Source organism: Euprymna scolopes, chromosome 3, assembly GCF_053919585.1.
Source record: "Euprymna scolopes isolate OS-2025 chromosome 3, ASM5391958v1, whole genome shotgun sequence".
NCBI lineage: Eukaryota > Metazoa > Mollusca > Cephalopoda > Sepiida > Sepiolidae > Euprymna > Euprymna scolopes.
Window position 1 is genome coordinate 53,417,408 of NC_136484.1, and position 26,400 is coordinate 53,443,807.

At 30.8% G+C, this 26,400-nt stretch overlaps 1 protein-coding gene across 1 annotated transcript in view; it reads left to right on the top strand.

Moving 5' to 3' along the window:
- LOC145255502 (NTF2-related export protein 1-like) overlaps positions 1–25,535 on the top strand; it is a 70,809-nt gene extending 45,274 nt beyond the window's left edge. Inside the window, exons 3-4 of the mRNA XM_080113966.1 lie at positions 24,443–24,587; positions 25,261–25,535. Coding sequence (XP_079970092.1) covers positions 24,443–24,587; positions 25,261–25,418 — 303 coding nt within the window. The 3' untranslated portion in view covers positions 25,419–25,535. The remainder of the gene's footprint in view (positions 1–24,442; positions 24,588–25,260) is intronic.
- Positions 25,536–26,400: the final 865 nt, after the last annotated feature.

A 26,400-nucleotide genomic window follows, 5' to 3' on the forward strand; every position in this document is an offset into this window, starting at 1 on the left:
TAGCCCTCCCCATTGGTATGGCATGCTACAACAAGCTTCCTGACGTCTTCGCTGTGTTCCTTAGTTTTAACCATGGCGATTGAAAATTATAATTGTCACTTATAATAGTTTAAATAAATCGCTATCTAAAAATTATCTGAAAAAAATTATTCACTGAATTAGCGTTAAACAAGCATAATATGGCTATAAAAAAGTTCAGAAAGCACGTAAACCGGAAATTGATTGATATTATACTGATACTAAAAGAAAAACAAAACCGTGCCAATAATTTTGAACAAGGGTTTTTTGCAATTATGTTTTTTGTTCCTTTGTTATTTATTTTTTCTAAAATCCGATTGCTGCATCGGAAAGGCCAGTTAAAAATACATAATATACTTTGTTATTTTCTTTAATTTAATCCCTTTTTTAGAATTTATTAGACAAAATTTAACTTTTATTTTACCGTGCCAATAAATATGATCATCACTGTATATAGGAAGAAATGTAGGTAAGTCTTTTATCGCATAGTTTTTCCTTAAAAGGGAAGTGGATTCCATATTGTTCATTAAAAATGTATTCTTTTTTCATATCTGAGAAGCAGTTCTTGTGAATATTTTCAAACGATATAAGGTTTGAAATTGTCTGAATGGCCACAAAACATTTGTAACAAACACTGAAAATATAATACTTGTTGCTATCAATCCATCCTTTGTTGTCTTGATTTTGTGTAAATATATGAATGGTCAATTACAAAAACTGGTAATTTTAAAGCTTACAAATGAAATCACCTTATACTGACTTACAATTTATTGGTATATGAACGATTACTGAATTCTCAATTATATAAACATAATAAAATTCTGAATATTATAAATGATATACACACACACACACACACACACACGCTTTTTTCTTTTTAATTCTTCCCTTTTCTTTGTATGTAAGCAGCTAACATATATTGAGTTTAATGATGAATTTTTGTATTCCACCCTATTTTAGCAATCCTACCTTATCCTTTCCTTTCTCGAATACCCTTATGGCAGTTGATAATATTTATATTGATGGCTAGTTATATACAAGTGTATACTATAATATATTCAAATTATTTTGACACCAGTATCTTATTCTAACTAGAAGTGACTTCGTTTCTACTAGATTACACCACTTTTTTTTTTAAAGCAACAACAAAATAAAACAAAACCCTCTTTTATTTTTCTTATAACAATCAACCAGCTAGAAAAAAACTTTTCAAATTCTGTCTTCATTTCTCATTTATATTTCAGGAAATATCTTCTGAACTAAAAAAAAAAATGATCTCGTCTACATTGGTTTTCTATGTACATATACCCTCACACGTGTATCATATATTTATAAGTGGGTGTGTATCTGTTCAATGTGTAAGGATGTGTATCTTTTTCTGCGTATATATATATATATATATATATATATTTAAATATATATATGTAAATGTACATAATGATTTAGTATATGCCTCTAGTTTTCTACAAACTGTTCATAAAATGTGATATAATTACTTGTTCAAATTTGCTTATTAGATATGAGTATATGAATGTGGTCAGTTGATGAAAAAAATATTACTTGTGTCTAATACCCAACATGTTTGATATAAAAAGGGATGAGGGCACTTCTGCATTACACGGACGGCGCCATTGTTGGGGGAGGGGCGATCATTCCAATTCTTTCTTGGTCAAATAACGCTGCAAATAAATAACCAGAAAGATTTTTTTTCTTTTTTCCCCTGACCACAAGATTGTTTGAAAACAAAACGTTTATTATATAATATCAATATATAATTATAAAAGCATTTATTGAAAAGTCTGTAAGAAAAGATTTTAATGAAACAATTTTTGAATTAAAGCAACATTGGATTGTTCTCTCCTCCCCCCATTATTTTTTGAATTAAAGTAAAATTTGATATCCCCCCCCACCCCACATACACACTTCCCGAAAAAAATTTAATTTAAATGAAACACTTTTCGAACTAAAGCAACATTAGATCCCCCTCCCTAACCCCGAAACATTTTTTTGAATTAAAGTAAAATTGTTACTATAACAAAGTCATCTGTTCTCTGACCGAGACGTGCCACCTGACAGCAGTTTATTGGAAAGCACCAAAAGATTGGCGTCTTCTGTGTAATGCAGAAGTGCTGGGATGAGAATTTGAATAAATTTTTTCTTCTTGGATTATTATTTCAATCCGATTTTATTATCTGGTTGGTTATTCATGAAAAGGATCGAAATCCCCCCCCCCCCAAGAAAACTATATATATATATTGAATACTTCAGATAGTATACATCAGTAGATGTAACATCTTTCACTATTTCAATTTTTTTCTCAATTGACTATGATAAATTCTAACACAAAAAAAATGCTATTATGTTAACACCTATAACATTATTTATTTGTTACAATTATCATTTCGCTATGTTTAGGCAATTAAGATATTTAGCATGTTTTGTTAAAACACCAAACCAGCATTCAAATATATAATATGCAGAAAAACATGTGCATAAAACCTTTTGGTTTAGTTAGGCCAGTATGCATACACCCAAACCTATGGGTTAAATGCAAGACAAATCTGTATGCGTTTGGCATTGGATGTTTTTCGACTGATCTCTTATTCTCTATTTGTTAAATAATCTTTTGACTTTGTACTTCTTTCTCTACTTTGTACTAATTTTTTTCCACTTAAATTTTATTGGCTTGTATCAAAAGTTATTCATGTTTGCCAATTTCAAAGAAAAATAAAACTTTTCAGATGCTCTTGTATTTTTAGTTTCTTTATTCTTTAAACAAACTCAACATCTCGTTTCCTTTTTTATTTAAATGATTGTATACATGAATGTATTTAATGTTACTATCGATGTGATGACTTGCATGGGGCTTGAATAATCTCTAAATCGCTATGAGTTGAAAAGAATGTTCTGTTCATTGGAGAACTATTTAATAATACAAGTGTAGCATTTATTTTGTGTGTGTATTATTTTTTAAATTAAAAAATTTTTTTTATAATTAATTCTTTGTCAGTGTTTTTTGGAGAATAAGAGTATGTTCATAGTTTTGCTGAAAATACAAAATCATATTAACATCTTTAAATAGTTCTCTTTGAAATAATTATAAAAGTATATGCAAGAAGTCAGTGTTCTAAATTTTTTAAAACATTCTTATTAAAAAGAAAATTTTAATAATTCATACCTTTTCATTTATATTCATGCATAAATTACTGTAACTTCAACAATTTTGGCTATTTCAATTTTCAGTTTGATCCAACTAAGAAGCTTTGTCTTAACATTAATTGGTGTGTGAAATTTTAGATTTTAGTGCACTAATTTCAAATGCTGTATGATTTATGCATATCTTTGTTAGTTTTAAATAAACACCTTTGTTCTAAAGAAAACCTTATCATTGGTTGATGGCGACACATTGTTGATAATCCGTGAAAATGACAAGAACAAGAATTCTGCAATATGTTAAAGACTGACCACCAAAGTCTTGGATCCGTTTTTTTTATTGGAAAATATAATTATGCTGTTAATCTCTTTAGAATGAATGTTGGGCTTTAACATAACGGCTTGTATTCTTTAGAATGCATGTGGAGGGGTGGGGCATGCATGTTTCCTGACCTTTTTGTCAACCTGGATCTGAATATATTTGGATATTTTTTCCCATCTAGGCTCTTGATTATATGTGAAGATGATTTCAACTTCAACTGTATTTTATTTATTCTATTTCTTTTTTTACTCCTCTTAAAACTTAACTAAGTTTTTCTTTTCATAACTTTTCAAAGGAAGGCATAGAGTATATTCACCCTTCTCTACTATGACCTTGCATGTTTCTGTAATTTTTTACTAAAATTTCAATTTTGGTATTATATGAAAGTTTTATGCAACAGGACAGAATGAATCAAAAGAAATGAGTATTTAGTAATTTTTAACTTCTTTCAAATTAAACCAAGATCTTGCATGTAATGAGGGCAGCAGAAATTTTGCACAATATCTTCATTAACCTTTTATTGGATAACTATATCTGTGAAATTTGCTATACATTGGCGTTCAAATTTTATTTTAAAAATAAAAATAAAAAAAAAAAATTAAAAAAATAGGACGACACTGTTTGATTTTTTTTCTCCATAAATTACTTCTGACATTCACTCATAAGAATGCATTTTCTCTGTATGTTTGTCTAGTCATAATTTTTAAAAATCTTATCTTTTAGAAATAAAAAATATTGCATTAATAATAAATGCCCAACAAAGAAAGTGGATGCCATAACAGAAAATCCAAACTCAAATCTTCAACCTGATCAGTACCTCATGCAGCACCAAGTATGACTTGATTGCTAGAATCAAATTGGTGTTCAGGTTCTGTCTGGAAGTTACAATGGGTATCCAGAGCAGCAGCTTTGACTGTACTATATTTGACTAAAGATCTAAGTGATGCATTTTGAATTTCAAGAGAACATTTTCCAAAACGTGTCAAATTTGTCTTGAATGATCTCTATTCATCTCACATAAATCATCTCTGTACTCTACTTTGAATATTATGGCCAAGTTTTATCCAACAGAAAAAAAGATCAGAAGAATCCAACATTTTTAACTTCTTCCAAATTCAACTAAGATCTGGATATTTCTTTATGTTTTAACATAAAATATAGCTTTCCCAACTGTCTGCATTCATCTTGACCTTAGATTTCTCATGTAATCAAGATTGCAAAGAACTTGGAAAATATTATGCAATATCTTAAACTGCATATGAAATCGGTGAGTTAAAATACAATTAGTTCTATTATGACTAGCAGGTTGCCCAGCATGGCCTGAGTGTAAAATATGCTTAAATATGATTTTAATTTATGCAGATTTCATGTTTATTATGCGGTCAATTACCTATTGATTATTATGTACCCAGTATATAGTAGTGATTTCAAGTTTAAAAAAAAAAAACAAAAAAAAAAAAATGAATTGGGTGCCATCAGCTAGAATCGAAACCAAAACATATAGCTCTCCAGTATCATTTGTTACCATCTAACCTGAAGCCATATGCATACAAAAAAACTTAAAATAGCATTACTAATATAAATGTATATAAGCGCAAGTGTAGACTTTAAGTTGACTTGCACCTGTCAGGTTCCAATTTTGATCCCTTAGCTATTTTTACCAGCGAAAGACAAAATCGAATTTGTTCTATAGGTCCAAATCATCTATACATCAAACTTCCAAGTCTGTAGACCAAAAATTGACAGTTTATCAGACCGTTCCTCACACACAGACAAGGTCACTTTTCTCTCTCTCTGATATAATATTGGTGAGATGGGAGTATGCACATATATTTTCTTCTGTACCAACATATAGAAGTGTAAGCCATGTTTAGTTTCAGAACAGTTCGTTGTTCTACACAAGTCCTGGGAAATGACTGGTTTGCAGTAGACAGTTCTCGAGTTGGAATCCACAGCAAAATATTCTTCCTAAAGAAAACATGTGAAGTAGCTACAGAAAGATTTAATATTTATGGAGCAATTCTGGTTTCTGATTGGTTGGTAGCAGAGCGTGAATTAATTCGATTTATCAGTTCATAGCAGCATTGTTTATAAATAGAATCTGACTGCGGGATCATACCCCATTACAGTAAAAAAATATTGTAACACAACAAATATCTAAAAATGTCTTATATCATTTATTCAGCACTAGTAATAAGATTTTTTTTTTTTAGTCTATCTTCTCATTACTTTTTGTTGTGACACTGAACTTTTAGTATTGAACATTACTCATGGAAATTGCAACTCAACATATAATCTGGGTGCTATTTATTATAACTAGGTTTTCCTTGACGTTGTGTATGTCAAGTTAAAGAAATAAAAGTAAAGAATAATTGAATGTCACTTTCATAATCTAGATTTGTTGCTACCTAGAGTTGCGTCCCTTACATCAATTGTTATAAAGAACACTATCATAAAAGGTTTAACTTTTGATAATGTAACTTAATATTGGAGAAGCCTGAAAATCCATCCATTATGCAATATTTGAAAGCATTAGTTTGAATTTATTTATTTTATTTCAAGCCATTGTTGAACTATTTCATATAAATAAACTAGCATTTCAGCCCGGCGTTGCCCGGGTTTTCAGAGGTGAATCTTGAGCAAATAAAAAAAAAAAAAGCAGTCAGTTTTTTAAACTTTAACCCCTATTATGACACCTTAACATTTCTTGTTTTGGGCTCAAATCATATTAAGTTAGATCCGTGTCCAAGTAACCTATATCTAAAATTTCAAGTGTTTAGACCCAAAAGTGTTGGAGTTTGGTAGAGTTCTCAAAGGTCAAATTGAACTTTGACCCCTTAACAGCCAAATTTCAGGCCGAAAACTGATTACAAAAATTTTCCCAAATCTCAGTACCCTGTATATCAAATTTCGAGTCTGTAGACTGAAAATTGACAGTTATTGCATAGGAAAATGTACACAGGCAGACACACACACACACACACACACACACACATTCACTTTTATATATATAATAGATTGTTTGATGTAGATGTGACAGTAGCATATACCAATTCTAAGTCTGCAACATATTTAATTGGTATCACAAGTATTTAAATCCTTGTAGGGATCGCTGTCACAGGTAATATGGAAGAGGGAGAGAAATGCTTTTATGTTTTTGATAGTGGTGGCTGTATGGCCTATATACATTGGGACTTTTTTGGCTTGCATTATATGATTAACCTTTATATATATATAAAATTTTCCCTCTTAGTATAAATAACTAAAGGCTTTTTTGGTGTGATATCCAAAGAAAAATGTCCCATATTTAACACTACATAGTTAATGCATAAAGTACATATCTCCAAGGTTATTTTTTCAAAACATTTTTTAACTTTAATATATATAATATTAGGTACTAGCGGGGGTACCCGGCGTTGCCCGAGTGTTTGTTTCCGGGACGGGGGGGGGGGGGGGTTTAAAAAATGTTATGGTAGGTAAGTAGGAAGGATCAAACCCGGAGTCATGAGTAAAAGTAGGAAAATAAAGTGTGAAAAAAAAAAACAAAACATCTGCAACGTTAACAGTTCGGCCACCAAGAAAAGTCCATTCCAGTTGTTTAGGAAAAAAAAAAAACAAAAAAAAACGACTACGGTAGGTCGGTGCGAACGTGAAAATATAATGTAAATTGTCCAGCACGCTAACCACTACGCCACAGAGCACTGCAGCTTAGTTTAGTGATTTTAAATAACTTCACATGAAAGAACTACAAAGCCAAACCGGTGTTCTCTTCTCAACTGTTCCTTGTGAACGATCCCCAAACGGTGTTAAGTGGTGGCAGGGGGAGGAGGAATTTATTAGAGAGAAAATATTTTACCACTTCCATTGATCTTAACCGATTTTGGCCGTGACTTCTCAGCAGAAAAAGTATAGAAATCTAAGATTATCGAGGAATTTGAGAAATAATAAGCCTATAACACACCTCAGATATTGTTCTGCCGTTTGTGCATATTATATTTGCATGAAATATCTTGATTTTTAATCCTATTAATGTCAAAATCCGACAGGAAAAAATGAGTTCATTTTATTTATATAGAGATGAAGCACAAATTCGTGTGCTGGTTTACAATTTGTCACTGTGCAGAGGGAGATAACTCTCTTTTACTAAGAGATTCGTTCATTTTTTCATCTGATAATTTACGACGCTCGATCCAACAATATTTTTTTTATTAAATCAAAGCATTAAAAATAGAAAGCTGTGACGAATTTTTTTAATGTAACAAAGTGGGTAACGTTAATAATACAAAATGTAGTCTTTACGTAACTATTAAAAGAAAAGCAATGGACCCACGATATTTTCATTAGATGAAAACATTTAAAGAAGTTAAACTTTTTTTTTTTTTTTGCTTAATTAAAAAATGTTATGGTAAGGTTAAAAACCTTACCATACCTTACCTTACCTTAAAAAAATACCAAGAATAAAACTCTTTAGTAAAACAAGGATGAAACTTTTAAAGCTGTGACGACTATTTTTTTTTTTTTTCTTTCTATAACAAAGCTTACAATATTAATAACACCAACATCTAGTTCTTAATATTACAAAAAATGAAAATGTGATGATAGTTGTAGATGTATTGTAATTTTTATTAAACAAAAACTGTGATTTATTATTTATGTTAAACTACATGTTGGTGTTATTAATATTACAAGCTTTGTTCAGTAAAAAAAACAAAAAAAAAAAACAGTTGCCAAACATTTTCCTGAATATTTTCATCTAATGGAAATATTGTGGGTTCGTTGGTTTTCTCTTAATAGTTGCATAACAACTACATTTTGTATTAATGTTATCAACTTTTGTTACATTAAAAAACAAAAAACTTGTCGCAGCTTTTTTCAATGTTTTGATAAAAAAAAAAAATATTGCGTCGTAAATTATGAGATAAAAAAAATGAACAAATCTCTTAGTAAACGAGAGTTGTCTTTCTCTGCACAGTGACAATTTGTAAAACGGCGCCCAAATTAGTTTAGTGTGCAAAAACTGGTAAGTATAGTGAAATTCTTTTCAATTTCAACTTGTGATATTTCATTTATTTTGATAAAATTGGGTACAAACAACTTTTTTTGGCCCCCTCCCCCCTGACAAAAGGAAGGTGGACCTTCATCCGTTTATCTGTCAGCACTTTTCTCAATAACTACGGCTTGGAATTTAAAATTTTTTTGCACAAACGTTAAACATGATAGGAGTAAAAAAGTAACAGAACGGATTTTTCAGGAAAACTCCGGTTGGCCTCCTAGAGGTGCCTTTTGGGTTAAAATGGCTAAAATTGACACTTTTGTGCTTATTAAAAATTGATACCTTGGATTTTTATAAAGCTTTCTGAAAAGTTGTGACTAACTGATTTCTATATAATTTTGTTTGTCTATACTTTGCGATAACTCCTGGATGTGCGCCTGGGGCTCTTTTAGGGCTAATAACAACACTCCATTTTTGGAACTATTTTACCATATTTGTCCAAAATTTTCTGTATATGTCTATTTAGCAGTTTTGCATGGTGCTGAACTCAAATTTAAATATGTTAAGGCCTTGGAGACTTTTGGGGCTCAATGGAGGTGCAACTGATGGACTTAGTCATTTCTTTATTTGCATAGTTCAGAAATCAAATTTACATATGTTAAGGCCTAAAACTGCACCGTTTGTTCATTTTTCACCAGGATTTGATGTCCCCATGTGGAGTTTTGAAGCTGAATGGAGGTGGGGGTTGGGGTGCTGAAAATGCTGAACTTAGTCATTTTTTTATGCCTTGTTCACTGTGCACTCATGGAGGACCATGCATGCTTCACTTGTTTCATCATAAATGTACAATTCTTTCTCTTGTGTCATTAATAGTTTTTTCTAGGTTACTATTTTCAGTGACAGGCAGTAATGTTGGTGTTTCTCCAATTTGCTGTATATCTCATATGTAGATAAAGGTAGTCCCATTTTAAAAGGGTTTATTTTTCAACAAAAATATTCCAAGTGAATATATTTGGATATTTTTTCCCATCTAGACTCTTGTATGTATATGTGAAGCTGACTTCAAATTTAGCTGTATTTTTCTTCTACTCTTTATTTACTTGACTAAGTTTTTCTTTTTATGTCTTTTTGAAGGAAGGCATAAGTAGTACTATGACCTTACATGTTTTTTCTTCAATCTTTTTTAATTAAAAAATTTTTTTACTAAAATTTCATCAGCAACTAAGATATAACAGGTTTCACTGTCACATGATCATGTTAACCAATCATACGCATTTTATTTTGAAATGGTTCAATGACTGAGACTTTTTCCCTATTTTCAAATAGTTTGTCTGTTTTTATATAGTCAAGATCTAATATTTTAAAATAAATTTACTTTAATCTATAATATAAAACCTATTAAGAAGATTTAGTTTGTTGTAATGAAACTCATATGAACAGTAAGTTTTACTTTGTCTATTGCATATTTGTGTATGTGTGTGTATGTATATATATATATATATATATATGCATATTATATAGTAAGTTATAAAAATATATATGGCAATTAAATTACACAGAATATTCCACGTTTCATCCATGTTAGGATTCATCAAGCTTATGCGAAGAGTTGTGCCTATCTCGCGTTTTTATATGCACACATTTGATTGAGTTTTTAGTTAGCCAATCAGTTTCCTAGTTTCCACTATGTCCCCTCCTAATGAGTCAATGGGCAGACACTAAACCAACTCCGGACAGCGACAACCATAGTAAAAATAAAAATACTAATAATGAACAAGATAAATGCAACTGTAGATCCCACACACTTTGCCCACTTCAAAATAAATGTCTAACCAAAAGCATAGTTTACCAGGCCACAATATTTGCAAAAGAAAACCCGAATAACAAGAAATATTACGTAGGTTTGACTTTGTTAGATTTCAAAACTCGATACTATGACTACAAAAGTATGTTCAAAATTAAAAAAACACTGAATGAAAACTCTAGCAAACCAATACTGGGAACTCAAAGAAAGCAGACGTTCGCCGGTAGTCGAATGGAAAATAGTAAGACAAGCAAACACATGTAGAGACCTAGATGATCCATGTAGATTATGCCTTCATGAAAAATTTGCTATTCTATACTTTAAAGAACTCCAACATCTATTAAACTGTAGGAGAGAAATAGCGAGCAACTGTGTACACAGGATAAACTTCCCTCTAGGGTAGGGATACAAAATAATTTTGAAATTAACAATAACAATAGAAAATAAATAAAATAGACATACATGTACATAAATTGTCATATTTAAATAAATAAACAAACTAACATAATATAAAAAAAAAACAAAAAAAACTACACCTAGGTTTAAAATAGGCCAGATCACTAGATATATACACTTCCCGCTAATAAAAGCACACACAAAGTAAGGATTGAATCTAAGGTCAACTGGACCTTTGTCCTGTAAGTGCCTGCTCATTGGCCGATTAGGAAGGGCGTGGTGGAAACTAGGAAACTGATTGGCTAACTAAAAACTCAATAGAATGTTTGTATATAAAAAACGCAAGATAATCATAACTCTTCGCATAAGCCTGACAAATCCTTTCCTTGCGTGGATGAAACACGGAATATTCTGTGTAGCTTAATTGCCATATATATTTTTATAACTTACTACCTAACTCTATCTATGTATTGAGCACTGTTGAAGTAAATACTTAGTTTATGCATAAAAATTATACTTTAGTATATTAATTTATGAGATTAAATGAAGTAGTCATATGTATATATAAAATGGTATCTTATCCAATATTCAGACTTGTTTAATGAAATAATCGTTTTCCTTTAGCACAAGATGAATTGCATTTGGAAATTTTTTCCAAATTTGTTTAACTAATATGATGAAAATGAAGAATAACCATTGGCAAAAATGAAAGTTTTTGGCAATCATATTAGTAGTGTGGCAAAAGAAAAAAAAAAATCACTTGTAAACTCCAATCTCTGGTCCCCCCTCGCCAATCTTTCACGAAAAACACCCGTCTAGCCGAATCCACTGTGAAAAATTTCCCCCATTGTTTATCTGTGCTTAAATCAAAACGTGGATTCCATGAACAAAGCTTCTTTCTTAGAACTGCACGCCTGTGGAACTCTGTTCCGTCTGCCTGCTTCCAACCTGACTACAACTTGGATGCGTTCAAGTCCAACGTTAACAAATTCCTAATGAACCGCCCCCTTAAGTAAACACTTCATCAAATCTCCACACTAACGTAATGTACTTGCAATACCCCTTATCCCTGAGTGGCTTCCGGCCTTTGATAAGTGGTGACCACTGTGTAAAAAAAACAAAAAAAAATAACTGCTTTTATGTAGGACTGATAGATTAGAAGAGTGAATCAAATGATCTTGTCCATTGCACGTGACGCTACTGTCTATGGCGTATCTCTTTATCTTCTCTATATAATATGCAGCTTGTTCCTTCCTTACTCCATATGTTATACTTTGGAAAAGGCAACATACAATTTCAAAAAAAGGTTGAATTCACAAAATTTGACTTTAAAAGGGTCTTGTTTTCGAATATCATCATAATAATAATATATGATCGTTGCTGTAATGGTGTGAGAAAGGAACTCCTAGTAATTTTGATGAACAGCAGTTTTTATTAGTACTTTGAATCAGTTCTATTCTTAAAATGCAATGAACACTATTTTTATAGAAATGTTAAACAATTTTTTGGACAGAAAAAATAGCTGCATTTTTTTCTTTCTTTTGTCCAAAAAAAAAAATTTTTTTTGCACTATTCAAAAAAATATCAGCTTTATCAACACATTTAATTTAATATATTTCTCATTTTGTGGAATTTCCACGGATCCTGCTAGTATATAATAACTTTCTGTATAATCTTGCAAATTTGTCAACAATGAAAGAGTTATTCCAGATATGAACTTTTGTCAAATAATTTGGGATCCTATAAAAAATACCAACAGAAATTTTTATGTCTCTTGACAGTTTTTACTAGATTTTAATAACTGGTTAATATCGGTATGATAGATGTACTATATTGTATTTTGTGCTTTTATTTTAGCAAACCTGTTGAATCAAATTGACATACAAGAACTCCATTATACATGCATAGAAATACAAATATATTGACTTTAATTTAAGAAATGTTGTGTATTAATAAAATTGATATTTGAACTTTTTTGATCATCAGGAAATTTCATTTGAATATAATTTAGAAAAGATGAAAATATACTGGTTTGTAAGAAGGAAAACTGAATATTGAATAGCATATTTAAAGTTTTTTTTTTTTTAATCTATTTATTTATTTTTAAGGTTAACACAACGGTTTATGTCTAATGTATGACTAGAGCTCTAAATTTAGCATCATATAAACCTTAGTTATTTAAAGACACTCCATATTTCCATCAGAAATGTTATATCGAGGGATGCGTTAGGATTAATATAACATAAAATATCTTACCGCAGGACGTCCAGCCTTCTCGTGGGTATGTTTGCAACTCATGATGAAAGAACGTAATACTTATGAACAAATAAGAAAATCACTCACTGTTACATAATGATATACGTTTATTATGGACACACACACGTAAAGACAATTCAAACATAGTACATGAAAGGTTAGAAGACCAAGTATGATAACTGGAACAAACGGGAATGATGCTATTTCTCCATTTTGAAAGTCACTCTGTTTTCCCTCCATTGTCTCTACTTCCAGTTGTTGATCTCGTGAGAATTTAAAATTTAGGACTACGGACAAAGGAGAGGCAATTTTGCCCAAAGAAGTAAAGAGTTACTCCCCTTTGCATTATACTTTTGTTTCGTCCTAACAAGAAACAAACCAAAGACACTTCTGCCCATTATCAAGAACATATTTTTGATATACAAAATATACACTGGAGAGTCTTCTTTACTGTATAATACCTCACAGTCAGGTTGAAAAATAAGAATACATCTGACATTGATTTAATTTATATTTTATCACCAACCGATAAATCATTCTTTTTGTGTTCACTTTTAGATATGGCTTTTATCATCCAAATATGAAAACCTTAAACAAAAGCGGAAAACAAATATAATAAACATAATACAATATGAACTTTTATATACAAAAATAATTATGGTTTCATTTTGAGTTTGAATGAAAAAAATGTGTATGAATGTCAGATTACATTTTTATTCTTCAGCCTGACTGCTATATTTTATACTGACTTCATGAATATCAGTGATATTTTTATTGGAAATTTGTCAATGTTAGTTGAGTTTTTAATACTGTTATACAGTGTTAGTTGTGTTTTTAATACTGTGAAAACTATAACAGTTGTCCTTTGGACTATGTAAAGAGTTGCCTCTCCTTGTCGGGCTTTATGCTAGCATATTATTTAAGCTGTTGAGTCTTTTCTTTGTTTGTATATAAAATGAATGTTTATGTGCACGCGTTCTCTTCGTCTGGTCATGTGACTAAATGCAAACAGATCTCGCCGTGTCTGTGTGTAAAACTAAAACATGTTACATCTTAATTACTTTATCTTTTTGTCAACCATCGATATGACTTCCGATATAAATTTTATTTGAAACTAACAAGACATATTTTTTATTTAATTTATAATTAACTATTAAAGATTATTTATTAAGTAATTAACCAACAATTTTGTATATCCTAAAAAAACAAAAGAACAATGTTCTCGATAAGACCAGAAAAAAATTGTCTATCAATAATATTTTTTGAGGAAATATACAGCGTTTCCACAAATAACTAAGATTTATGTGATGTTTTATATGCTCGTAAAATTTTACTGCTGCGGAATTCTCCTTGGCTATTAGAATAATGTGTGTGATGTAGGAATATCACCATTTTCGATTGTTTCTATTTGTTTCTCTATATGTTTTGTTTCTATTTACTTGCCAGGAGAGCAAACTTGGATGCAAAGTCTGTTTTTAGCGTGGAGAAATCCCCCCCCCCCCAGTCACTGGATAAACAAAAACGACAGAAAAGGAAATCAAACAAAGAAAGAAGCAAAAACAAACAAACACGAAACTGCCTCGATTGAGAAAGGTTTCTCCTTTAATATTAGAGGACAAAACAAAATCATGTGTAATGTCAAAACAGATACTACACGTTGCCCCCCCCCTCCCCCCAAAAAAGCCAAAGAACATATCTTTGACTGGAGAAGTGCCATTTTTAATGACATAGAAAATGAAAATTCTCAGCAATCATCTTATTTGGTTTTACGTCTGTCATATGTTGGTGCAGTCAAATGCTAAATATTACATAGCAAAAAATATATGGTTGGAAAAGCTATATTTATTTAAAATTTGATTTGTTACTATTTAATTTTAAATAATGTTTTTGATAAAATATTTCGAATTAGCATGTTATGTCTAAAGAAATTGAATGGAGACTAACATAAGGGAGGTAATTCTGAATATGCAATCAGAGTAATTTCCCTTGATCAGTTAAGTCTGAATTGCTTGTCTTTAATTATACACGACATTAAGTATTTGTAATCAACTGTTAATCATTGAATCGGCTATGTATATATTCAGTATATGTGGCTTGTAAGTATATATTTAAAAAATATAATTTGCTATTATCAGGCATTGAGGATTAATCTTAAAAATTGATCATTCTGTATTATGCTTGATATTGAACATTGTAATCGATAGTTGATCATTCAATACTCTTATATATATTTGACATGTAAATTTTGTATTTTTAAAATTGAAATTTCTTTTTACTATATTTAGATTCATTATATTTTTTATTTATTTATTTATTTATTTTTTTTTTAGTTTTTAATGAAATTATAAGGTTCATTAAAATAATCACTTGTCATTTTAATTTAGAAATTTGTGCTTCCGTGAATTGTAAGCCAAACCTCAATAAAATGAAGCTGACTATATTAGTGAATTACACTACATGCCAATTTTTGCTTGATAAAATGTTGGTTCTGTGATACGATATATGGTGAAAAAATGTTTCTGGTTTGTTTAGGAGCACTAATGAACCATGCTGTTTGACGTTTGCCTTTTTAAGCTTCAATTAAAAAGCAATTTGGAAACCTTTAAATGGGTTTGAATTGAAGTTTAAAGACTTTAAAGTTAAAATTCAAAAGTAAAGTGTCATAATAAAAAGAGCTCTGTCAATTAAATTTACTATTAATAAAGAAAAGAAATTTGTTGACATTTGTCTATCATAATTGAAAATAATTTAAACTGCTGGATAAGATATATAATTTCTGGCTTAGAATTTAAGTTTGAAGGCATATATATATATATATATATATATACTAGTAGGGAGACCTGGCATTGCTCAGGATTGAATGAGGATCAATGAATGTTTAAGGTTCCCATATTTTTATTGTAATCGAAATCGGTAAAATCACCCTTTTTTTTTTTTTTCAATCCAATCGATTGCCTGTTCTAATTGGGGACCCATTAAGATACACTGGCAGGAAGCTTCATATGCCTCCCCACAGTGACCGTCTACATTACATTTATAAAATTTTTTTTATATATAATAACTTGAATTAGTTTGAAATGCAAAAGTTAAGTATCATGCTTCAATTGTGCTCTAAACAGAAACATTTTGAACGTGTTCCTGTCATATCGAAGAACCTACTGTTGATTTTTATATGCCTAGCCTTACTGCTTGTGCAGTGATAGTGGCGAGAATTTAAGTTTAAAATGCAAAAGTCCAGTATTATGGTGCAATTATGCTTTAGATAGAAACATTCATTTCAAACACACTTTTGTATCAAATAACCTACTATTGATTTCATATGCGTGGTAATAAAACTTCTCAAATGCACTTGAGATGGTAGCTGTAAAGTGTTAGCTTTGATCAAAATCACCTGTTCCTTTCATCGGATTATTTAGATTATCGATACTTATTGAAGACATTCCGATGCAAAAACCTACCTAAGAACACTGCCAGACATATAAAGTACCTTTATGTGAAATTTTATAAAAATTGTCCCTGTCATTTTCGAGTTCTTAGGGAACAAATTCGAACACAAAGTTCCTTTTTATATAATAACTAGCCTGGGTGCCCAACGTTGCCCAAGTGTTTGGAGGTGTTTTAAGCAAAACAAACAAAAAAACAAAAAAAACATGATGTCTTTGTCATCCATTGCCAAACCGGAAGTGGCAAAGGTTTAAATTAAGGCGAGTCAATCGAAAAGAGGGAATGACTTTGGAAAATATCGGTGAAAAAAGCGACCCCCGCCCTCCTTGTACAAAAATCCCCAGTTGAGGGTGAAGCACATATTTTGTATTTATTCAAGTAATAAATTAATTGATTTGAATAATATATGCATTAAAATGTGAATGATTGTTACATATTTGAATATCCATAAAATTTAGTAATGGTGCAGCAAAATTTGTTTATCCTACAAAATATTTGAACCTGGTGATTAGAGTAATAACTGAACTTGTGACTGACAGATGGGTATGCAAATTACTGGTTGGATTGAATATGATTAACCCTCTCATCGATTTTAACATGAGCTCTGCCACAAGGACTGAGTTGCTCGGAAATCCACACAGATTTGTTTATAGTGGTGAAGACTTTGTGCAATACCAACCATACATTTTGGTGCAACTACTAATCTTTGTCGGTGCAATGGCTGTTACAAAACAGCGCGGACAGTAGACATCAGGTTTTTGCGTCAGTTTTTCCTTCTAGATGCATGTCTTAATGAAAACTTTGGATGCATCTCTCCCAGCGAATTAAATGCGCCTTCAGATACCAACCTGAAAATTTCTATATCTCAGCATGGCACACCCGGTGCCTAGCTCTCCCAAATGGTCACCCATCTGGTACTGGCCAGACTACTCATTGCTTAGCTTCAGTCATCTGATGAGAATTGGTGTGTCAATGTGATTATGCTGTACAATTGAATATATAAAGGAAGAAATTGAGGGTTAAAAAAAAAAGTTTCAGAACATGAAATATGTATCTTATATTAATTTTTTAAATAATGCAACTTTTGCTTATGAGGCTTTATTGATCAATCAAATAGAGAAAATCTTGCTTTGTCTATGGAATAACTTTTATTTTATTCTCCATTAATTGATTGAGGTTGCTGTCATTAGATTGATAGTCTTTTTAGCTGGTGTGTTTAAGAGCAAGCGATCTTGTTTGTTGTACAAATATTCTTGGGTGTTATTTTGCATTTTTTTTTCCATTAATTAGATTAGGTTGAGTGCTATTTTTTTTCCTACATTAACCACGATCTTTTTACAGATTTATTGATTTATAAAAAAAAAAATCTTAAATTCTCTCAGAAACATTTATTTACAAAAAGCAGGTTTTCTTTAGACTTTCATGATCTGATTTTGAAATTGAGTCTCCATCTTTTGTGTACACTATCACTCGCTACTGATGGAGCATTATAAGACTATAGTATATTCACTTATTCCTTCTGCTGCTGTCATTGTTGAGTGTATTTGACCTGAATGCGGCAATGAACATGAAGATACTTCTGCTTTTGATTGGAGTTCTTTTCGTAGATTTGGAGCATGTTTATGAAAGATTTCAGGTTATCGCAGGCACCAATGTCAATAGGGACCAATGGTTGCTTCAAGATTGTCATCTGTAAACATTTCACATGCATTAATGCAATGCTTTTATTCTCTCTCTGCATTGATGTGTGTGTGTATCTATCTATCTAATTCGAGCATGGAAAGTAATATGATTAAGATTAAAACATGGGGAAGTAAAGGACTAGTTGTTAAACTGGGAAAGAAAAGAACAAGATATTCTAGTAAAAAATATAAAATTTATAACTTAAAATATTGCAGCATTAAGAATTTTTTTTTTTAAATTCAGTTTAATATTATATAATCAATTCTTAATGCTGCAATATTTTAGGTTATAAATTTATATTTTTTACTAGAATATCTTGTCCTTATGCTCATATTTTTTTTTTTTATTGTAATCCATGATTTTTGCAGGCTTCCAGTAAATTTACTTGTTCTTTGTTTAAATTCAGTCTTATTTTATTGCCCCCCCCCCTAAACATAACATACACATGTAAAACAATGTACGGCACTCGTCTGCTTTCATTTTCTGTTTCACTTGTTACTTCTCTTTTTGTGACAGCAGTGAATTAGTAGCAACACTAGTTGCTGAAGCGACGTGGTTGCTATAGAAACTAGTCATAAAAACGTTGCTCACCTCCTTACGAATTTTTATGATTTTGAACACCACTAAATTCATAACTTTTGTTTTACTGAACGAAAATTGGAAATTTTTTTTACAATGTAGCTGAGGTGATCTATAAATTGTAGCAACTGTTTGAAATTTAGTTGAAAAAGGAGTGAGCCGTGAAGCTTTAAAGCAGTTCTAAGTTACAAAAACTGCCACTTAACCATATATTCAAACATGGTAGTGTTTGAAGGATAAATAATTTATATTTTCCCTTTTTCAATTATGTTTGAATATTGTTTCCATAGTTTTATATCGTCCAGACTGCTATGCTGTACTACAGCTCTTCAGTGTGATTAGATAAGCAAATGCTTGAAGCCAGAATCAATACTTTCGTAGATGATGGCCAATGCTTCTAACCTCTTCATTATCATTCAACATGCTAAGAGTAAATGAAATCTGTGTAAACATTGTCAGTTGCCTGAGAACTCAATTTGTTTACTCAATGAGCAATGCATTTTTAAGATGACAGCTTGGGATTTGACTTATCAGGAAGGAGGGGCGTATTTTAGTCAACCATATACACTGTTTTACTGTATCACAGCTCTTCAGTGGGGCTAGACAAGCAAGTATTTTAAGCCGGGATTGAAACTAAACTGTTTAGACAAAACCAACCCTGGTATATTGTATAACAAACATATGAAAGCTAACAAAGTTATCCAGTGTGTCATTTTCCAATTTGCAAAACTTGGACACTCAAAATGGGTTTAGGACGCTAACCCTTGTGACTGGAATTGGTTATAAAAAACTCAAATCCTATCTAAGTGATTGCATCCAATTATGCACTGAATACTGTTGGGGGAAACGTACAAACTCATCATTTCTGCTCAGCTGTGTGTAAAATAGTAACTTGCATTCAATTTATCATATATAACTAGTGGGACCTGTGGAAATAGCACAGGGGGCTCCTTCATATGTAATATATTGATGTTTGTATTCTGTAGATGTTCAGCGTAAATGGAGATGCCCTGATATTATTGTAGCTCTTTTGTTAAAACTGCAAAAGTATTTATCTAAGCTAGTAGGGACGCCCGGCGTAGCCTGGTTGTAAATTACGCTTAAAAGTATTTTAATTCTTGCAGATTTTGTATATATTATTATAAAGTTAGTGTTCTATCGATTCTTATATGTTATAAAGTTGCAATTTCAAAAATATAAAAAAATATATCCATATGACTTGGGTGCATCAGAAACAAAACCAAAAAGTTATGAAGAATTCTTGATAAAATTATGTATAAAAAAAAATCGATTACTGAGTGCCACCAGATATAATCGAAATCAAAACCAAAACTTTTGAAGAATGTTTGGTAAAATTATTTATTCCAAGAAATGGAAGTCCATAACAATTAAATGACAGTCACTCGGGTGTAAGCATGACACACAAAATAAATAACACACGCTATCCTATTAATATATAGATTGTTTACAGAAGGTAGGTATTGTTTGTCAGTATGTTAAGTTCATCTAATGTCAAACAATTTTTAAGATTTATTGTAGTGTCACTGAGTTGCTATATTCATTTTTACATAATTTCATTTATATCTATCTTTTAATCATATGAAATGCTCCTGACAGATTGGTCTGCTTGTGGCTAAAAATAAATGAATGTTGATGGTGCTTCTATTGAATCATGTTGAACAGTCAATCGTCCACCCTACCTTCATCATTCACTTCTATATTGTTAAAAGTAACTGTGCTGAGATTTACATGCGCGTTGGTACTTAAGCATTATTTGTTTTGGGGGTTTATATGTATGTCAAGTGGGGTTTACTGTCTTAGCAATTATCTGACCTTTGTTTTGCTATATAAGGTTGCTTTGGGGTTTTGCTATATAAGGTTGCAAGAGGTTTTGAATAGAAAAAAAAACTTCCTGTGCTGAATTAAAAGTTACTTAGGATTCAGGTCAAGATATTGCTTTTAACAATGGACAACAGATATGCATCCCTCTTAGGGAGGGTGGGGGCTGCCTACAAGTTTGTAGGTTAACAGTTAAAGGGTATAGTTTATGTTCTACTCCCCCCCTCTCTTTTTTTTGTTTCTCTCAAGTCAACATTATCTTTCTCTCTATTGAATGCCAGGAAGTGTCTGTGCAGATTAAGAATTAAGGGTGCTATTGTTATTTTCTATAAATGTTGTTAGAAGAAATGAATAAAAGTGAATTCAAATAAATGACCAATTTGAGTGGATTACAAAATTACTCTTTTCCGCCATTTTTTTCCCCCAAACTTAATGATTAAATAAGCAGACGATATCTATGCATTTGTCTTGGTTTAACATATTCAAAATTGAAAACAGATTTAGTTTAAAATATCTGCTTTTCAAGCTGACCACTTCTACCATACACTGATCTCACCTTCAACACTCTGCCATTGTATGCATACTACAGAAATCAGAAATATCTCCTTTATTTTAAACTTTGTAAACTAATATAATTATAAACTTATCTATATATGTATAAAGGTGAAATTGTGTGTGTGTCTGTGTGTGTGCATTTCCCTACCAAACTACTTTGTCAATTTTCAGTCTACAAACTCGAAATTTGACATAAGGGGTATTGAGATTTGGGAAAATCTTTTTAATTGGTTTTTGGCCAGAAATTTGGCTGTCAAAGTTCAACGATTTGACCTTTGAAAACTCTACCAAACCTCTCTGCCAATTTTGGGCCTAAACACTTGAAATTTTAGATGTAGGTTACTTGGACATGGATTAAATTTTTTAATTTGATTTGAGCTCAAAACAAATGTTAAGGGGTCAAAATTGGGATCAAAGTTAAAAAAAAAAAATTACTTTTGTGGTCTCTACCAAATTACTCAGCCAATTTTGGGTCTAAAAATTTGAAATTTTACATAAGTTTTTTTAATAGGTTTTTGGTCAACAAATTTGGCTGTCAAGAGGTCAAAGTTCCAAAGATTTGACCTTTGCAGTCGCGAGCAAACTATTCTGTGAATTTTGGGTCTAAACATGTTAAATTTTACATAAAGGTATTCAGACATGCAGCAAGCTTTTTAATCAGTTTTTGGGCGAAAATATGTCTCTAAAGAGGTCAAAGTTGAGAGTTGACCTTTGCAGGCTCTACCAAACTCCTCTGCCAATTTTGGGTCTAAACAGATTAGGTTATCTGGACATGAGTCAAACTTTTTTTCATATATATATATATATATATATATATATATATATATATATATATATATGAACATAAAGTTATGAAGAGTACATAGGACTCTAGCAAAGCCAGGCCAAACTGTTAGTATAATTATAAAATTGCTTATCTGGCATACAGACTTACATCAATTCTACCATGAGGATTGTTTACAGTAAAACAACGAAAAAGCATGTTTTTCATGGCATGAATGATTACTTTTATGTTGGTAGCTGTAATTTTATTTTATTTCTTTCATAATTGATAGTTATTAATGAAGATGTGTGCATTGCTAATTTTATAATAAAAATAAATATTTATCAGTTCTCAAATGACTCTTAAGCCAAGCTGGTGAACAAAATACAAGTCGCTTGAATTTGGCACAGGATTAATTGTTTATTTACCTGCCTCCCCACATTGGTAGGATGTGACACTATGAAAATATATTTCACATTCCCTTAAAGGAAGGTGCCTTTAACTAAGCTGCCCTTCCCCTCCAGTTGGGAGTAGGAGATACTGCCTAGGAGAATAGCCTCCTAGGATTATAGAAACATTTTCTTGCAATCTTAATTTACATAAATTATGTGCTATGGCAATTTCATATTCATACTTATCTCACCTGCCACTTTAATAAAAAAATTTTTTTTTTACATTTTGTATCTTAGATGATACCATATTTAAAAAATTTTTTTTTTATAACTTTGTCTGATGTCATTTGAAACTCAAACTAAAATAAACTTTGTTAGCATTTGGAGTTTGGACAGATATTAGAATTTGATCTTAAGTAGGTACAATATACTGTTGTGGTTGTGAATGGGTTGTTTACACCAGATGTCCATAAGAATGGAAATGTTACAAATTACTACAAGAATACAACTGTGGTATTTCCACGGGTCCCATTAATTTTTTAACAGTGTACACTTTTTTATTTATTTTTTTAAATAATGGTGTTACATTTACACATTGTCTCAAGGAAACAAAAGAAAAGGAAAAAAAACGTAACTCACTTTTTTGTCTTTCTTTTTTTAAACAAGTCTTTATATCAGGTGTTTCCAACAACGCATTTTTTCTAAATATGTAAACAGTTCATTTCTCCTTCTCCGGCTGCGTGAGGCGTTTCTTCTCCACTGTGCTGTCACCCACATGTCTCTAACACTGTTCCCTTGAACGCCAACAACATGTGTCCTTTTATCTCTGAGTGCACTCAGCTTATCATTTACATATTTTTATGTGACTGCTGCTGCTCCCAGCGTCAGCGACTCTGTTACAGTTATTAATCCCCATCTTTAATATAGGTCTTCTATTGCAGACTTTATATTTTTTGGTAGCAGTTCTAAATGATTTAGTCATTTCTTTAATGTAGTATGATGGTGAAAGGCCAAAACAAATTTAGAAGGGGGTTTAAAAAAAACATTCATTGTATAAATAGTATCAATTTGTTTACGTTCAACCAAATAAAGAGAATACACTAAATGTGTGAGGATTAGTCTGCGGCCATCGAAAAACAGCAGGTAACAAATGCTCTTGATAAGCATGTATTATGGCAAGTCTTTCTCGAAACCTATTTGATAGAAAACAGCTGCCGAGAGCCATGAAATGAGCTAAATTTAATATTATACTGCACAGATTAAAATCATTTGGGTTTCAAGGACATTAAGTATCTTGATGTTATTGGAGAGACTCTGAATGTGCAAGACAGGTTATTGAAATGTCTATTTGGTGTTTGATCATTTAACTGATAAAGGAAACCTTCCCTTGTAATAAAATACTTTAACTTTTATATATTTTACTTGGTAATTTTATCCAGCATGTAAATTCATTTATTTCTCCAGATTAAAAAAAAAAAAATTCTTTTTATCAAAGTGACATCTCTCTTAAACAATATTGTGTATGTTTTCTTTGCTCATAAATTTAAGGTTTTAGAAAAGCTGAAGCAAACGACTAGAAAATATTAAATGAAATACAAATTCTTTGTTTTAATTAAATTGTTTTTTCTTGAAGAGTTTTTGCTTTTTGTTATACATTGCTAAAAGAAGACTACTCTCAAATGTCTTGCTTGTTGACCCCCCCCCACACCTTTTCTGGCTTTTCCTCTCAATTTCTTGTTAAAAAAATATTTACGTTTTTGAAAAGAATTCAAGAATACATCTTCAAGACATTCAGTTTTGCAATAAAATCGATAGAACATGTTGAAATTCAAATTCCATAAAAGTATACAGCCTCTCCCTTCCCTTTTTAAGAACATAAAACCTGTACAAAGTATTTTTTTGTGAAATTTAAATGAATTATTTATATTATGTTCATTATAGTGATTGAATAAAATGGTTAAAAATTATAACATTAAAAATCATTTTAAATAAATGTTAGTTTTAACAAATTGTCACCTATAGACAATATTGGTTTACAATTTTATTATATACATTTCAATTCCGTTGTAGTGTTTGAAAGTATAAGGTCAGACTGTAAATTTCAAAATTTAGACTCCTTAGTCTAAATATTGATAGACTTTAAAAATCTCTTATATGTTACTTTGTAATTCAGAGATTTAAAAACAATTTTTTTTTTTTAAAGCTAAATCCAAAAATAAAACTTTTTTTTTTTCTATTCTTGTAGATGCTGTCAAAATTATACTTGAGCAATGCTAAACTTGTTTGGAATGGTAATGCTGTGGAAGGAATTGCAGACATTCTTAAATTCATAGAAAACTTACCTTCAACAGAAACGTCTGTAGATATATTTGATTGTCACCCTTTATCAGGTAAGGCTTCTGAATTTCATTTTTCATTAAAAAAAAAAAAAATAAATAAAATAAAATGAATCCTGTTCTACTTTGAATATTTAAAGACTTTAATATTTATATATGGTGGATGCAAAATTTAATTACACCTATATACAGACCAAATTTATTTTTAAACATGACGAATCATTTACCATTGGCTGTTTTGAATACTACCTCTGGTTTGTTGTTGGTGAGCACCTCATAAATGTTTCAGTGTTGACTTTTACTCCATTCTAAGTAAGTTGTGTACTCTGTCATTGGAAGATTCTAAAAACCATCTACATCGTCTTTGAGGTCTCCTCTTTGTAAACAAAAAGAAAATCTCCTTAGACTTAATGTGGTTTCTAGTTAACTCCTCCTTCTACTTTAATCTCCATTCCATATTTTTTTTATATCATAATCTTAACTTTGATTTAGCTCTGAACGAAATTTGGAACTGGTTAGTTAGCCTTTTCAGTCTTTATTTTTAATTTGTTATATACTGTCAAGTTCTTAGATCACTTAATTTAATGTCGTTTGTAATGTAGTTAGATTTTACCCCCCCCCACCATTTCATAAAATGTTGCATTCGAACATGAATTTTACAATGATTTCCTAAGTTAATACTGTGATCAACATAAAGTACAAATGTATGCACTCTCGTCTTTTACAGATACGTTTTCACAAGGGCAGACAACTATTGCAGTTGTGATATTTGGTTCGGTTAAATACCACAAACAGAAACCCCGAGCTTTCCATCAACATTTCATTCTGACTTCACAAGACAACTTCTGCCGAATCGTCAGTGATGATTACAGATTTTTGGACTGAAAGGGTTTGTACTGATGATGATAAAAAAAAAGGGGGGGGGGGCAATAGAAATTGAGATGTTACACCAGAAAAAACTGTACATTATTCAGAATTTAATAAAAACTTTTTTAAACTGAATTTTAATGCTTATTTTAATTCTTCACATAAGTCTAGAAAAAAAAAAAAATCTATAAAAACTAGCAGGCTACCCTGCCTTGCCCAATTGTAAAATATGCTTAAATAGATTTTAATTTATGTAGATTTTGTATTTAATATAGTCAATTCTATCAACTATATTGCACTCAACAGTGATTTCAAATTTAAAAAAAAAAAAAAAAAAAAGTGCCATTAGCTGGACTCCAAAACAAAACAGTTCTTAAATCCATACATATACAAAAAAAAAAAAAAATTGCTTAACCTATAATTGCTGTATATTTATACATGTGCAGAAGTCACTCCTCCCAAGGTCAATAATTTTTTTTATGACCTAGTAGTAATTTCACTGGTTAAAAACCAAATTGAATTTGTTCCACAGGCCCAAATTCTCTCTCTCTCTATATATATGAGTTTGAAGTCTGTAGACCAAAAATTCAGTAGTTTGGTAGAGACCATTCACACAGTCACTTTGTATTTTTTTTATATTTTCATGTGCTAGAACATTTTCACCCTAAACACTACCCAATTATGCATAATGTAGAAAATATGCATAAATAGAACTAAGCATAATAGTTAAATGAAACCAATTATTCAATAAGAAATCATAAAAATGGATAATTAATGAAAGTTCGTTTTTCAAATAATATGCAAATTAGCTTGCATTTAGTCATTTGCATGTCCATGACTAAGTATCTTAAGTTCGTTGTGAATAATTTTTAAATAGAAAAAGTAGGCTTTTAATATCAATGTGAAACAAATCTCAATTTTATAAAGAGGTTGATCTACTTTGCTTGAAGCATTGTGTGTAATATAGATAGAAGTAGGTCAAAGTGAAAATTAGTTTATT